The sequence below is a fragment of the Antechinus flavipes genome, chromosome 1 (genome assembly GCF_016432865.1).
Source record: "Antechinus flavipes isolate AdamAnt ecotype Samford, QLD, Australia chromosome 1, AdamAnt_v2, whole genome shotgun sequence".
NCBI classification, from domain to species: Eukaryota; Metazoa; Chordata; class Mammalia; order Dasyuromorphia; family Dasyuridae; genus Antechinus; species Antechinus flavipes.
In genome coordinates, this window is record NC_067398.1 from 30,394,220 (window position 1) to 30,411,952 (window position 17,733).

Sequence of the window (17,733 nt, forward strand, 5' to 3'; positions counted from 1 at the left end):
ATTCTCAGCTTGCTTTTATAACCCCTTGATTTCTATATGTCCTTGATAACTTTTAGCAGGATAGCATCAAAGCTGTAGGGGATGCTACAATAGGGGCCTTTTATATCTCAGCCTAAAGAGTTAGAATAGCCTTTAAAGGCACCTTGCAATTTCCTCTAACTTGAGGGTCTGAGGGTTCTTAGTTGATTCTAATAGTAATATACTGAATACTCCAAAATATATAGTCAGTCTACTACCATGAACAGGTGGCTGTTTATTTTTACCTACTCAGCAGATCAGTTTGCAATAATGGCAGCAAGCTCAGAACTTCTGCAGTGGAAGACTTGCTGGACAAATGGCTGACCTTGGAAATTTCTCAATTACCATCCTCCCTGGGTTTGGGAATTGAGGTGATTTCTGACAGTACCATCCTAAAAAGAGCAACTGTGCCCTCTTTGATTTCAGAAAACCCATTATTTTCCATCATTACTTCCATCTGTGTACCTCCATGATGAAAATTAGTATCCTTAATTGCCTCCTGAGCTAATAGATGAGAACATTGGTTATCACTAAAAAAGCTAAGCCTAAATTTAAATCCACATTATTTAATCTATTCCTAAGGCCCCCAAAATTAAATGATTTACTCTCTTTTTGAGCTTGGGTAAGGAGCAGAGCCATATTTTTTTTGAATATAGATCTTTATTGATATCATTTCTTCCCCTTCCCCCCCTCCCCTCATATAACCAGAATCTCTCCCAGTTTCCCTCTTTCTCATTTTTCAGAAAGCAATCTTCCATAACAAATAATATTTTCTAGGGGAAAAACAAAGAAAAAGCAGAAAACATAAAAACTGGTCAGTACATTAAAAATCTAAAAAGATATGCAATCTATCTATACTCATGGACCTCTCACCTCTGCCAAGCAATGCAATTGGAATATCTCTTTTTTGGTGATGACCTTATTTATGATCCTTCTGTGACATTCACTTTTTACTATTTTGCAATTTTTTTTTTTCTGTTTACATTGTTATAGTGATCATGTATGTTACTTTCTTGGCCCTGCATTCATTCTACATCAGATTATATAAATCTTTCCATTCTTCTCTGTATTCATCTTATTCATCTCTTCTTAAAGGAAAGCAATATCCTCTGTGCATTCATTTCACAGGAGAATTTGTTTAGCCATTCTCCAGTTGATAGCAGTTAAATGTTTTAAGTTCTTTGCTAGCACAAAAAGTGCTTTTTGGGTATAATATGGGAATTTTCTTATCAATGATTTCTTTGGAGTAGATGCCTAATTGTTGATATTCTGAATCAAAGATTAGGAACATTTTAGTCACATTATAGGTATAATTCCAAAGTGGTCCTCTTGATTCTCAGCTTCATGCACAATGCTTTTATGTGCCTATCTTCCTACAACTTCACTCACACTGAATATTCTCATCCTCTGTCACCTTTGCCAATTTGCAGGGTGTGAGGTGAAATCTCAGAGTTCTTTTGATTTGCATTTCTCTTGTAGTGAATGATCTGGAGGGTTCTTTCCTGTGCTTGTGAATATTGGGCAATTCTTTTGAAAACTAGTTGTTCATATCCTTTGACTCCTTATCTATTGAGGAATGACTTTGGGACATATATCTGTCATTACTTCTATATTTTAGCTACCCAACCATTATCTGAGAAATTTGATGCAAAAATCCCCCCCCCCCCCAATCCGTTCAAACATTTTCCTTCTTATTCTTTGGTAGTCTTAGTACTGACTGTACATTAGGAATCACTTTTCATTTTAAAACCCTTCATTTTAAAGATCATTTCATTTAAAAAAATTAGAAGAGAAGCAATTCATGTATCTTTGACAGGTAGGGGGAGGAGATGTATTCTTTACAATACAATTGAGAGAGACAGTTATAAGAGAGAAAAGAGTTCATGTTTATTAAATGGAGCCAAAAAGCTTCTTCATCTATAGAACTGTTCCTTCTCATATAAGAGTGAAAGCTGAGCCTGATTGGAAGCCATTTCCTTCACCTCCAATGGCTTCACTCTTTCAACATTGGACTGTTGGCCCCTTCCATCCTCCCTTTAAAGTTCCAGCAGTGAATTTAGTCTGAAGACTTAGGTCTCAGGTTCAGATCTCTGGTTCACTTATCACTCACTCCCTGTTTGATCTTGGCTAAATCATTTAAGCATTAAGGACCTCAGCTTCTCAACTGTAAAATAGGATGGAATCTGGTGCTTGTGGCCTCTAAGATATGGGCCTGTGAACCATTAGGTCTTTCTGTTTCTTTTCCTAAATGAAAACCTTGGCTTAGGTTGGACTTTTAACTTCTCTTTGCTTACTTAATTGCTTTTGATTTAAGTCTCTGTCTCTGCCTCCTTTCTATCTGTCTCTCTTCTCTCTTTGTCTTCTATGTCTGTCTCTGCTGTTTATCTTCTTTCCCCTATCTCTGTGTTCCTTTCTCTCTGCCTTCCCCCTCTCATCTCTTTCTCTTTCTGTCTGTCTTTTGTCCCTTGCCCGTTCCCCAATCTGTGTCTCTTGGTGTCTCTTCCCCTTCCCCCCCCCCAAATCTTTATTTTTATCTCTGTCTCTTTATTCCTCTCTCTGTATCTCTGTTTCTGTCTCTGTCTCTCTCCCCCCCCCCCCCCCCCTTTCTTTCTTTCTTTCTTTTTTGAATAGAAGGTACAAGAAACACTGAGAGAGGAAATTGTCCTTAGGGAGTTACAGTCTAGAAATAAGCATCTGAGAGCATAGAGAGGCCACTGTTGTGCTTTTGCAAACAAAGCATAAAAGTCCCAGTTTACTTGTGGCCACAGTGCCCGATTGATATCCTGAGAAGGAGACCTCCATAGAAAGCAAAGGCTAACATTTAGCAGTGATCACTTACTTGAAAAAATATTCATTCTGGTGCAGCAGGCCCTCTGAAGACCTCAATTCAAATCAAACTGGGGAAGTAGATAAAGGAGGCTCTTTCCTTGCTCTGTGCCCTTTTGGATTATTGTCTTTATAATCCTACTATGCTGATGGGATTTGGTAGAATCAGAGGCATGACTCATAGTTTGCATAATATAGCTGAAAGGCTGGCTCAAGAACAAAATATCTACATTCACAAAGGAGAATTATGATGATTGCTAACATTTATGTAACACATTAAGATTTGACAAGTGCTTTATATATTTCATGTGATTTTCACAACATTATCCCCATTTTACAGATGAGAAAACTGAGGCTAAGAAAAGTTGAGGGAGGTGCCCAGAGTAACAGACAATAAAAGTTCCAGGCAGTATTCAAATCCAGGTCTTCCTGGCTCTCTCTCTTTACTCATCTGTGCTTCCTAACTTCAATAGGATTTCCTTCTCTCTCCATCCCCATTTATACCAGACAAATAGGCAGACATAAAAATCAGTTCCTTTTAGCAGTTCAAGCCAATAAACAATATTTCATTTGTTTTTTTTTTGGGGGGGGATTTTATGGATTTTTTATTTATTATGTCATAGTTGTTTCTTCCATCTATTCCTCTTGATTGCTTAAAACAGTATGATTGTGCAAAGTTACCCAATAGAGCAAGCATGTTTGGCAGAGCATGCAGCATTTTATACCCTCACCTCTACATGTCATTCAGTCAGTAAGCATTTATTAAACATCTCCTTAGTGCCAGATACTTCCCTAGGCATTATCAGCATAGGCAAAAATTAAATGCTTCCTACTCTCTCCAGTAGCAGAAAATGTTTTGTCATTTATTCTATGAAACCTAGATGAGTCACCTAAATTAATTTGACAATAAATTTTTTCCCAGAATGATGCAAATGATGGCTTGCATTTTGTCATAAATGGGAATATTTGGGGAAATTGCTGAATTTCTAACTTGAGAGCAAGATTATCCTACCCAATTCTTCATTTTTAGTAGAATTGCATAAAGTTGGTCATTGATCAAATGGTAGAAGGACATCCAACAATATCAGTAGCCCCTTAGAACCTTAAGTGTCCACCTTAGCTACCTCTTTCTTTTTGTCCTTACAATTAAGATTGAATTATAGATGAAGAAATTGGTCTCCCGACGGCAAACTTTCTGAACATCATCATCATCATCATACAATAGTTAGACAAAATGAAATCCAAAGACTTTGGAATCCATTTCCTTCTCTTCTTCTCTTTCTCCTCCTCTTTTTTTCTTCTCCTATTCTTCCTCCTCCTTTTCATTCTGCTCTTCTTCCTTTTTATTTTGGCCATTGAAATCTTAGCTTTCATTGAAAGCTTAGCCCTGCATAGGGCCTCATCTGTGATTTACAGGCTTCCAGAGTTGCTTGTAGGTCTTAAGAGATTGCCTAGGATCACGCTTTATAAGTATCTGAGGTCACATTTGAACTCAAATCTTGAATGCAAGCCACCTCTTTTTTTTTTTTTTTTTAAGTTTATTTAATAATTACTTTATATTGACAGAATCCATGCCAGGGTAATTTTTTTTACAGCATTATCCCTTGCACTCGTTTCTGTTCTGATTTTTCCCCTCCCTCCCTCCACCCCCACCCCTAGATGGCAAGCAGTTTTATATATGTTAGATATGTTGCAGTATATCCTAGATACAATATATGTTTGCAGAACTGAATAGTTCTCTTGTTGCGCAGGGAGAATTGGATTCAGAAGGTAAAAATAACCCGGGAAGAAAAACAAAAATGCAGATAGTTCACATTCGTTTCCCAGTGTTCTTTCTTTGGGTGTAGCTGCTTCTGTCCATCATTTATCAATTGAAACTCAGTTAGGTCTCTTTGTCAAAGAAATCCACTTCCATCAAAATATGTCCTCATACAATATCGTTGTTGAAGTGTATAATGATCTCCTGGTTCTGCTCATTTCACTCAGCATCAGTTCATATAAGTCTCTCCAGGTCTCTCTGAAATCATCCTGTTGATCATTTCTTACAGAATAATAATATGCCATAACATTCATATACCACAATTTACCCAGCCATTCTCCAATTGATGGGCATCCATTCATTTTCCAGCTTCTAGCCACTACAAACAGGGCTGCCACAAACATTTTGGCACATACAGGTCCCTTTCCCTTCTTTAGTATTTCTTTGGGATATTAGCCCAATAGAAACACTCAAGCCACCTCTTCTTTAGCTGCCTTTGGTGCTGGATGTTGTATTAGCTCCTTGCTTAAGCAATTGTCATGTAAATAGATGACACCTTGTCCTTAAGCTCAGAATTTAATAGAAGTAGCTATAGGGAGTATTCATGAAAGAATTGGCTAGCTTCCATAAAGCAACTTGTCTTGCCAGAGTGACTTAACTTCAATGAATATCATAGGAACAGTCTCCTCGAACACAGCTTGACCATCAAAGGCCTTAGCCTCAAGAATTTCCTTTATTCCTTGTTGGCCCAGCTGACCCTTATTGGAACTTCCTTTTGGTAAAGGGAAAAGGAAGCTTTGGAAATTGAAAAAGAAAAAAAAGATGCCAGATGTTGTTGGTTTTCAAATGATATTCTTATGGATACTTGCATTTAAAAATTCGAATTTATTTAGCAAATTATAGCAGAGAGGGCAAAACTAACAAAGCAAAGTCAGGATTGAATTAGAAAGGTCAAGGTTTGACTCGGAGAAATTATTCTGTATGAAATGAGCATCATTTAATGTAAAGATTGCAGCAAAAGAAAAGAGTGGTGACAAATTTTTGTTTATTTATTTTCTTAATTTTATTCTAATCCATTAGCCAAAGTACACTAAATTGGGCAGATATATTAAAAAAAAAAAATGTGGGTAGGAGTGTGTGTGTAGTGGGGGATAGAGACACATATTTTGATGAAGCTTTTTTTTAACTTCCTAAATTTACTTTTTCACTTCTGGAATAAAGTAAACATTTCTATAACATATAAAAAAAATTAAAAAAAATTAAAACAGGATATGAGAAACGACATTGAGTAAGAAGATTAATCGTTCCCTGTATAAGGAGTAAGTTTGAATGGATCTGAGTCTTTTTTTCCTCTAGATACTAGGAGAACATGTATGTTCTTTCTTTAGTATACTGTACACTATGTGAGCTGGTATATTAAGTGTTTTTTTAAAATCATTTTTGTTTTTATCCTTTGACTATTTTTTAAAAATTTTCCAACATTTTCCCTACATTTCTCCTCTGTGACTTCTGGAGAACTATCCTATGTAACAAATAAACAAACAAAAAAGAAATTCAAACATTTTAAAGAAAAAATTTATCAATTCGTTAAAAAAAAAATCTACACGTTTTGTTCCACACTCATGGACCTCCTATCTCTATAAAGGAAAGCATAAGTGAAGATATCTTTTCATATCTCTTCTTAGGACTATGCCTTGTGTAATTTTGCAATTTTTCCTTTTCACTTGGATTGTGGTAATTCTTTCCAGTTCCCCTTGTTGCTAATACTATTGTGTTTATTATTTTTTTTTTTTCTGGCTCTGTGTATTCCCCTTTGTATCAGTTCATTTATATGTGTTTCTCTGTGTTCATCATATTCATCACTTATAGCACAGTAATACTTTATCACATTCATTTTCCTCTATGTTTTATTTTTCCACTTTATGAGCATCTAATTTTGTCCATGTTCTCTTAAACATTTCATCATCTTTTTAAAAAGTGATGCTCTCTTTTGGGTTCTTTGAAGACTCAGTTTCCTCATCTGTAAAATGAGCTGGAGAAGAAAATGGTAAATTACTCTAGTATCTTTGTCAAGAAAATCCAAAATGGGGTCATGAAGAGTTGGATACAGCCAAACACAATGAACAGTTGTTCTAACTCTCTGTTCCACCAATAATGCATTATTGTGTCCATTTTCTAAACACCTCTCCAGCATTGGCTATCTCTAGCTTTTGTCATCTTTGCCAGTTTGGAGGATATGAGATGAAACTTCAGGGTTGTTTTGATTTGCATTTCTTTTTTTTAGTGACTTGGAACATTCATTCATATGTATTGTAGGTTTGTAACTCTTTTGAGAACTCTTCATTTGACCATTTATCTACTGGGGAGTGACTTTTAATTTTATATATTTTTATCATTATAATATCTATGTACAAAATTTTTTGTTATATGCATGTATGCATTTATACACATGATGAAAATTTTGTACATATATGTTACTTGTACACATAGTAAAATTATATATTATATGTATACATATAAAAATTTTGTGCATATAATACATGCATGTACTAACATTATGTACTTATATTTTATATATACACACATATACTAAACATATATTCATTTATAGGTATATGATACCAAACTCTTACCTGAAACTTTTGATACAATAATTTTTTCCCCCTCCATTCATATTCTTCCTCCTTGTATTTATGTGGAAGTCATGGTACAAATTCCCTGGAAAGAATCATCCTTCCCACTTTCTAAAATGCTAATCTTGAGTTGTCTTATTTTTTTTTAGACTGTTTCAAAAAATTAGAAATGATTACACATAAATTATAAAGTAATCTTAACTTGAACCATTTGCCACACACATGTGGATGTGTGCACACACTTTGAAATGGTCTTGCAATCCTAGTGCTGGCTTTAGAGATTGTAGGAGAACAGATCTCAATTGGAAGGAACCTTAAATGTCATTAAATTCAGTTATCTCATTTTATAAATGTGGAAACTGAGACAGTTTTCTGAGTCCTATACTTCATTTGTTATGTTTCTTATATGTCCCTGAAAATATCTTGCCATAGGCACCTCCCTACCGTTTGGGGCAATCTGTCCAATTTTCAGGTTGTTCTCCTTATATTCAAGCCTGAACTGCCTTCCTGTAATTTCAGCTCATTGATCCTATTTGGATTCTTTGCAAAGACTGAGTCCATTTCAAACTCTTTCATATGAAAACCCTAAATCTAAATACCTTGATCTTTATTTGATTATTTCCTTTTCTCCAAGCTCCACTTTACAGTTTTTTAGTCATGCTTTTATTGAATGGGATTGAGTGTTTGACACCATTTTGTTGATAACTTCAGAATACAAAATAATTGTTCTTTTCATTCTAACTTGTGCCAGACTTGGGCTAATTTTTTTAACTGTAAAATGAAAATAATAGCATTTATATAAGATTGTTATGAGTATCAAATGAGATTGTGTCTCACAAATCTTAAAACACTTTATCATTGTCAGGTACTATTATTATTCATTGATTTGGGACTAGAAAAGGGTGGACTAGAACCAGCTTGAACAGACTCAATTTGCAGTGTGAGCATCTATACTTTGGAAATCATATATGCAGCAAATTAGGACTTGCATAGTTGGTTGATTTTCTAGATTTAAGAAAGTGATGAAAAAAATGATAGTTATATAGATTAACTTAAAGACATGTCCCGTCTTTTTGTTTTGTTTTCTGGAGATCCAGGTGTTGAACATTTTCAAGCCCATCCCAGGGTGATTTCAGTGGGGATAGAGAGTTCCCAATGAGGAGATTCCTCCTCTGAATGCAGATTTCTGCCTACTTTGCAATTTATAGTCATAGAAGGTTTTCCTGGGAGACTAAAAGATTAAGGGGTTTGTCCAACCCCCTGCTATGTGGCAGGGCAGGATTTGAATGCAGATCTTCCTAATTATGAGATAATGTCAGTATATAATGTCAGTACTATAATAATAATGTTATGATGATGATAATTGGTATTATGCTATTTTCAGCAATTTTAGAAAATAAAATCATTGTAATGAGTTAATTCTATAGAGGTACATAATTTTAAAAGACATCATGTCTGTCAGGACAGAAAAGTGGAGCATTTTTCTAGAAATGCAAAATTCTAGAAAAATGCTCTCCTACAATCTCTAAAGCACTTTTCTTCTTCCTCTCTTTGCTTCTTTCTTTCCTTCTTCCTCTTTCTTCCTCTTTCTTTTCTTCTTCCTCTTTCTCTCTCTCTCCCTCCTTCCTTCCTCCTCCTTCCTTCTTCCTTCCTTCCTTTCCTGCCGTCCTCCCTTCCTTCCTTCCTTCCTTCCTTCCTTCCTTCCTTCCTTCCTTCCTTCCTTCCTTCCTTCCTTCCTTCTTTCTTTCCTTCCTTCCTTCCTTCCTTCCTTCTTTCTTTCCTTCCTTCCTTCCTTCCTCTCCCCTCCCTCCTTCCTTCCTTCCTTCCTTCCTTCCTTCCTTCCTTCCTTCCTTCCTTCCTTCCTTCCTTCCTTCCTTCCTTCCTTCCTTCCTCCTTCCTTCCTTCCTTCCTTCCTTCCTTCCTTCCTTCCTTCCTTCCTTCCTTCCTTCCTTCCTTCCTTCCTTCCTTCCTTCCTTCCTTCCTTCCTCCCTCCCTCCCAGTTTTTATTCATTTACAAGAGTCAATGGGCTCCCTCTTGTGGCCTGAAAAGAAACCAACTCTGTTTCTGTTAAAAATGCTTAAAAAAAAAAATATTGGAAAGAAAAAAGCATCATACTCCAAAGAAGCGGTATTCATTATGTTATGTAAATTTCTTTCAAGCTAATGCCTTTAGTTCCATTTCTATTAATAACCTGACATGAATGACTAATGGTCAGATTCTGATCTTCATTATGACATGTCTGCTCGATATACCACAAAGCAGTTTCAGCCTGCAAACCGAGAAGGCCTGTAAAACTAATGAAAGAATACATCCCTTTTTGGTAATACTAATAGAGGAGAGGATACATATTTCAGAGTTTTTATAAAAGCATAGATAATGTTTTACCGATGATACTTTTAATTTGATGTTACATGAGATAGCTGCTCTTTCTGTATAGATCTCCTTGGGAATTAATCATTTGGGGGTTTCTCCTTCTCCCACAGTTACCTGTTTCTGGAAATTTGATTGACCTTTACGGCAACCAAGGCTTGCCACCTCCAGGGCTGGCAATCAGCAACTCCTGTCCAGCCAACCTTCCCAACATCAAAAGGGAACTCACAGGTAAATAGTCATTTCAATGTATTTCTTGATGTCATATTTATTCTTCAAAAGTCATCAGTTTTTGGCTCATTTCCTTTTTGTCCTCTAAGCATCCATTTGGAAAATTGACTTATATTGAAATTCTCTGTCTTTCAAATATGGCTACTCTTTCTGGTCCACTTAAATCAATGTGCTTTTCTGTCTCTCTCGCCATGCATTATTTCTTATATTTTCTTACTGTTTTGTCCTGGTGACTATTTCTTCCCAGATTTGGCTCAAAATGCTTTCTCTTATAAATCTTCCCTGATTAAGCATTTCTCATTCTGATCATTTTTTCAATATATTACACTTAAATCAATGTGCTTTTCTGTCTCTCTTATGCATTATTTCTTATATTTTCTTACTGTTTTGTCCTGGTGACTATTTCTTCCCAGATTTGACTCAAAATGCTTTCTCTTATAAATCTTCCCTGATTAAGCATTGCCCATTCTGATCATTTTTTCAATATATTGCACTAACAGAAGAAACTTCATTGATGTCTTGTTTTGTCCCCTAATTATTTTATTTGTCCACTATTTCATTCCCTGACTAAATTGTAAGTTCCTTGAGGGTGGAAATTATGATTTATTTTATATCCTCCTAATTTGCTTAGTCCACTGCTTTGTATTCTCTACTGGTGCTTAATAAATGCTACTTGGGAGAACAGAGTTTTATGGCTATTGACAAACTGGTTTCATTTCTTCCAGTGCTTAAATTCTGTATTTCACATATGCCACGGTGTTTCAGCTTTAAGGATAATAGTGGAGACACATTTCTTCTCTATCTCTTTGGAAACCTTACTTTTTATGTTGTACCATAAGCAAAGATTTATTACAAGAGAAATATAAATTGTAATTCTGAGCCATACTTATGGGGAGATGTTGAGGCACTTATGTAACTACTAGTTTTAACATTTCTCTTAATGCCGAGAATAGGAACTGATCCTTCAGACCTTAGAAAAGGGGGTTGAGGAGAATGGAAAACCCTCTTGCAAGGGGGAGTGATTTGATCTGACTCTTAAAGAAAGTCACGCACCCCAGGAAGTAGAGATGAGGAAGAGACATACAGGCATGGGGAATAGTTAATTCAAAGGCTGAAACTCAGGAAATCTAGTGTCCTTTTCAAGAAGTTAGTAAGATTAGTATCACTGGATTATGGCAGTGGAAGGGAGGAAAATGTCAGTAGCCTAGATATGGTTGGGGTGTGAACAATGTGAATAGCCAAACAGGCTTTTATATTTGATCCTTGGAAGTAATGTGGAATCACTAGATTTTATTGAGTAGCAGATAATAGCAATAATCTGGATATATGTCAGTAGAGAGAAGGGGATATATAAGAGAGATTCAAGGTAGAAGGTAGAAATGACAAATGTGTGTGTGTGTGTTTTCAGAAAATTGGGGAGAATAGTAAATTACCAATCCTTTGGATTAAAAAGCTCACTTATCCAAACCTAATGTCCCCAGGAAAGTCATGAGAAGATGAAAATGATAGGCAGGATATAGGTGGAATGGCCAACACATGGCATGAGAACCTGATCAAGGTATCAAAGTCCTAAGGATCGAATTAATGGGGTTTAGAGAAGTATTATAATGACTGAAGTTTCTCCCTGGCTTTTGATCATTCTGCTAATGTAGTGGTGATATGCCATGATCCTTAATGTTCTTCAGAGAACCATTATGAAAATTGTTGTAAATTGTGGAGTTTCGTTTTTATCTCCATTAAGATTCTACTTCAGGGTTTTTTTTTTTTTTTTTTTTTTGACGAGCCTGCATTCTCCATACTCTATTGTTGGATCAGAAGCTCTGGCTACGTCCTGCAGAGGTTGAAACACTTTGTACATGAGCCCAGGGATGATCTTTATTTTATGTCTATTGTGCAAGACTCAGGACCAAGACATTGGTTACCAGATGTTGATTTTTTTTTCTCCTAATCAACTCATAGAGTTGTTCTCTTATTAATAATAGCTTATATTTATATAAACCTTTAGGTGTTATTAAGCTCTATAATATTATCAAGAACTAATGTTGTTGAAGGAACATATATCCTTCAGATATTGAAATAAGTTAGTTACAGCAGTGGCTTTTTGCAGGAAGGTTTTCCATTCTCCTCAACCCCCTTTTTTATCTCTTCTTAATTTGAATTGAATCCACTTCAATTCAACAAGTATTCATTCAACTTTTGGGAACAATTAGTTCACATTGGACAAATGTATTTAATTCAATTCAGCAAGAGTTTATTTAGTACTTAGAATGTATTAGGTATAGTACTAGAGACTAATAGAGAGTACTATAGAGTAGAGACTAATAAAACCCAAGTCCTCAAGGAACTTATATTCTACTCAGGTGAAAAAAAAAAAACTTGAGAAAACACAAAATATACAAATATTATACATTAATACCATTGGAAATAAGAATGTAGAAATGCTATTTTTAAAAATTTTCTTTTATATTGAGATTCATTTACATTCATTTAGAAGATTAGATGTTTTGCAAATTGCATTTTGTTCCTTGAACATTTCCAATAATTAATTACTTCATTCACGTGCACAGCGTGTATTTTTCCTACAGAATCAGAAGCAAGGGCATTGGCCAAAGAGAGACAAAAAAAGGACAATCATAACTTAAGTAAGTTGGTTTTTTTCATCTTAAAGTCAATTGTATGATTGAAATAATGCTCATCCTTTGGTTACAAAATGTTAGTTGGGATTTTGGGAGAAAATGAATGTCTTTCATAATACTAAAGTGATTATCAACAAAAAAAAAATCCCCATGAAAGAAGTTTGTTGTTTAGAAAAAATGAAAAACACACTTATTTTCCTCTTCTACCTTCAAACAATTCTTTGTTATATCAACCTCCTTTCTTAGTTACTTTTTATTTGTAGTTTTTTGTGGGGTTGGAAGATTGATCTCTAACTATCTAATTTAAAATGCTTTTTGCCCAGTAATCTATTGCTAAAGAGGAATTGGAATCTCCATTTCTGGATAGTAGGCTACTTTGCCAAAAAGACAGGTCAGAGATGGAGCTATTTTCCCATTTACCTAGATCAATGATTTAAAACTATGACCAAAAAAAGAATGTAGATTGATTTTAACCCTATATTTGTTATATAGCCTTAGATCATATCTTCCAATGATTACTCTTCCAATAACTTTATTTTTCCTTTCGTAATGGAGAATGTATTGTGGAACAGTGGGAAGGAGAACCCTAGAGCCCTAGATCTAGTCTTAACTAAAAGGTGTTGAACTTGAGGATCTCTGAAATCCTCTGAAAGCAACTTGTTTGTTTTCCCTTTTTAAAAAGATACAGATAACTAGATAATTAGCAATAGAACTCATTGTAGAAGACTCCCTTTAAATGAAATGGGGAAGACTGTATTAAAACTTACCTAAACCAATAAAAAGTCTGAAGTTTGAAATAAGTAGAATATTTAAGTCAATATTGACAGGAAACAGTAAACTTGATCAGCTTAAAATCATGTATGTCAGGCTCTCAAAATCTTGTCTCATAATTAGAAATCAATATTAAGAAGTAAAAAATCTCAGAACTTTTTGAAGAGTGGTGAACTGAGAATAAAAACTTAAATTACTTGTGCAAGTTATGAGAAATAACGAAACCTTCTCTAATGAAACCAGTAATCTCCATAGCATCATAGACTAGCACTAGAGGGAATATCAGAGACCATCTTATCTGGAAATGTGTTTTGTTCATTTATTTCTTGTTTTAGGAAAAGGGGGATTACAGGGAGGGGAGGGGGAAAGCAGATCCAGAGAAAATATTCAAAAATCTTACAGGCATAGTGTATTTATGTATTTTACAATAATCCTCCCAAACAGTAACAATAGGCACTTTGAAAGTGAAGACTCTAAAGTTCTCTAAGATTCCTCAACCATTCAGGAAAGATTTAGTTCTATTCAATAGCCATTATTTCCTAGAGCAAGAAAGTTGATACATATAGTTTTGAAGTATTTCTCCCTCAACGACTTTTGAACAAAGAAGGGTTTCTGATTAACTTTCAGTTTTTTAAAAAATAATTACTTAAAGTATTCTATTCCTAAAGCATTCTAGTTAATCCAAATACACACACACACACACACACACACACACACACACACACATATAATTTTTAATTTCTGGAATAAAATAGGCATTTCCATAATTATAATTTTAAAAAATAATTTCACATAAAACTGCAAATCTATTATGTGCAACTTGGTACATATTTCAAATATATAATATTTCAAATATATAATGAAATTATCATACTTTTCTCCCCTGGTTAATCAAATTTTAAATGGTACAAAATGGATTATCCTTTTAAATGTTTAAATAAAACATTTCTGTTATTCATTTTGTGCCACTTTTGCAAATAAAAGAGGAATTTTCTTTTTTTTGCTCTCTCCTGCATTATGTTGCAACACGGAACTCTCAGTGAGGTACTTTTTTTTATCAGTGCAAAATGGCATCTGTTGTACCTCTCAGTGTGTAGAGAGTTGACTAGGAGTATTTAGAGGTAAAATTATTTGCTTGGGGTCAAATAATAAATTGTCAATAAATGTGAATAGTTCATTTTGTATATAAATTATATGTATATAGCTATATAAAGTATATGTACTATACACATAGTATATATTATATATATAAATGTTGAAAAAACTTCACTTGCTTTTGAATATTATTACTACTTAAAGGGGTCTCAAATTTGTATATACATATTTTTATACATGCCCCAATGCATAAATGGTTGGGCATATCTATATATATTTATATGCCAATATGTAATATATGATAGATAGGGAAGAATATGGGTATAGAGGGACTGAATACCACATATATGTAATATACACAGACACACACACACAAATATATATATATATATATATACACACATATACATATTTAATATCATATTATATATTGTATTTTATATATATATTTGTGTATGTGCCTGTGTGTATGTTTGTATATATGTTTTATTTGTGTATGTATATATACACATACCTATACACACAAAATACTTATCATATACTTGCATATATATGTATATATATATACACACCAGAGTGAAGGAGTATGGTGCAGTGGATGGATTAAAGACATATATATATATATGGATGTCTTTAGATTCCCAAAGTCAGTATAGATGAAAAAGACTATAGAGTTCATGAAGTCTCAAACCCTCATTTTTGAGTACAGACACTGAGACTCAGACAGTGTTGCGATGTACTTGTCCAGACTCAAATAGGGGCCAGACCGAATATCAAATCTTGGTCAGGCAGTTTTTCCATTGTAAAAGAGAATCTTAATGAGATGTCCTAAGTGAGTATGTTATTTTATCCTAATAAATATTTCTCATGTATTTTTTTCCTTGAAGTTGAACGAAGGAGGAGGTTTAACATCAATGACCGCATTAAAGAGCTAGGCACTTTGATACCAAAGTCAAATGATCCGTGAGTACAGTTGCATGTTGTTATATTCTACGTATTTTCTTTTATTTCATTTCTTAGTTCTGTGTACAAATACTTATAGGTACTTTTAAAATAGAGATCACCTCCCTAGCATTAAAAGGGCTTTCTCTGATTTTAACTTATAGAATTTTAGGATTGGGCAGGATACCAGTGGGACCATCCATTTCCATTAATCCATTATCTTATTCATTAATCTTACCACATTTTCTATTAATTTTATCATATTTTTACTTTTCCATGTAGCTCTAATAGGCTTTCTCTTTTTACTATAAATTGATTGACCATGGAAGAAGGAAAGCCACCAGAAAGCTAAGAAGATCTAGTGTGCACGCTCAAAGATGCTCAGAGTTTTGTTTGCTTACACTCTTGTTTTTAAGAGTCCTTCAGGGACCACAGAGATTTTTAACCAGCATTTTGGTGAGATTTGGGCCTCTATGCCCTTAATGTAGATGATGACCATAGTCACTAATGAGCCTACATGTAATGATTAGCATTTATCAGTAATGATTAGAGGGGGGAAAGGTCACTATACTCCAGGATCATTCTAAGGAGATCTCAGCAGCATGAATAGAATTTATTTTATGAAAATCTATAACCACGTGCACCTTTCTGATATTTGTAATTGCTGATGATACTTTTAGAAAATCATAGTTCTTGGTCTGCTGCTCAGGACAAGTTGGATAATTAGGTTTTTTAGCTTTCCTGTTCTTTCATTAATAAAATTCATGTATAGGCGTCCCCTTCTTCCTGTGGTAGGGGTCTGCCAGAAGAGCACATTGAACAAGAAAAATGGTTGTTGAGTTCATTTGAAATTGGCACATTTGACATAAGGTGGCTTCAGGAAGTATATGTCTCAATAGAATCTATGTAATGCAGTGTAGAATTATTCTCTGAACATGGTCTTTTAAGTCCCACAAATAAGGGGAAAAATGAAATCAAGACATGTCTGTGCAAGGCTTATGAAATTTGATATATATGTGATTGACAGTGGGTTGTGACAAAATAAAATAAAAAAATAATTTCCCATTCATTGTAAAGTATATAATGAATGTCCAAGTGAATTTTACATTTTCAACAGTTTGCTTCCCGGTTTTCAAGTAAAGTCATTTTAAAACTTGAAACATCCAAATTCTTCATTCAGTAATATCATTTTATAATACTAAGGGGCTGTGACCTTCATTTGCTACAGTCAGCCTTGCATGAGAGTTGAAATTGAATTCCCATTTTCCTATTCTCTATCAGCGTTCACTTTTTTTAAAAGCAGATTTTTATTTTAACTGTAGCCTGGGAACCTCTTTAGCCAAGTATTATTAAAAGATGGGTCTGTAGCAAAAGATAGTATTTATATCTCCTCTTTTTCTTTCTTTGAAATGGAATGTTTATGTATTTCATTAGATGAACCAACCACTGTCATTCTCTTTGTTCACCATGTTGAAATAAAATATATTACGCTCTGTGGAAGGCCCGAGCACACATGCATGGATTGATTGAGTGTCATGCTAAAGCAAAGACTGAAAAACAGGGTTGAAATAATTCTGACCAATCTTGAAATACTACTTCTCTCTTCCTAGCCTGCACTTACTTAAGGCATAAGCTCATATATTTATGTTTCTCTCCTGCTGTTAGGATTTTGCTCTTCAAAGAAGTTATTTCAGTCAATCAATAAGCATTTATTAAGGTCAGAAAAGGCTTCATGCAGAAAGTGGCCCTTGAGAGAGGTTTTGAAGGAAACTTAGGATTCTAAAAATGTAGAAGTGAAGAAGGAAAGCATCCCTGGGTTGAGTCAAAGATGAGAGATAGTGTCTTGTGCAGGGGACAAGGCGGCTAGTATAGCTGGCCTATAGAGTACATGGCAAGGAGCATTGTGAAAGAAAACTGGAAAGGCAAGAATGGGAAAGGATAGAAAAGGTTTTAATGTAAGACCCCCCAAAAAAAATTATATTTGGTCCTAGAGGGAATAGAAAGTCACTGGAATTTGTTCAATGGGACAGTGATGTGTGCTTTAGGAAAACTACTTTGGCCACTGAATGAGGGATGGGTCAGATCAGAGAAAGACTTGAGGCAGAGAGACCAAATAGGAGGATGTTGACATAGTACCGGTGAGGGCTGATGGCAGTCTGAACCAGGGTAGAATCTGTATGAGTACAGAAGACAGATTCGACAGGGAAGGAGCAGATAAAAATGACTTGGCTGATGGGGTGAGTAAGAGTAGAAAGTTGATACCTGGAGGATGGTGATACCGTAGATGGAAATAAGGCAACTGATGATGAAAGAGTAGAGTTTGAGACAGAAAACAGGACTTAATGTACAGTCGTCTATATAGAGATGACCATTAAACCTATGGAAGCTGTTGAGGTCATATAGGGAGGGAGTATAGAGCAAAAAGAGAAGCAGTGGCCTACCTTGGGGGTA

At 34.8% G+C, this 17,733-nt stretch overlaps 1 protein-coding gene across 6 annotated transcripts in view; it reads left to right on the forward strand.

The window, feature by feature from the left end:
- Positions 1 to 17,733, forward strand: part of MITF (melanocyte inducing transcription factor) — a 269,231-nt gene that overhangs the window by 240,987 nt on the left and 10,511 nt on the right. For 3 of the 6 annotated variants that reach the window (XM_051980698.1, XM_051980707.1, XM_051980680.1), the window contains exons 6-8: positions 9,721 to 9,838; positions 12,406 to 12,480; positions 15,228 to 15,303. In XM_051980698.1, coding sequence (XP_051836658.1) covers positions 9,721 to 9,838; positions 12,406 to 12,480; positions 15,228 to 15,303 — 269 coding nt within the window. The remainder of the gene's footprint in view (positions 1 to 9,720; positions 9,839 to 12,405; positions 12,481 to 15,227; positions 15,304 to 17,733) is intronic. The other 3 variants (XM_051980715.1, XM_051980724.1, XM_051980689.1) reach the window with 1 other exon arrangement.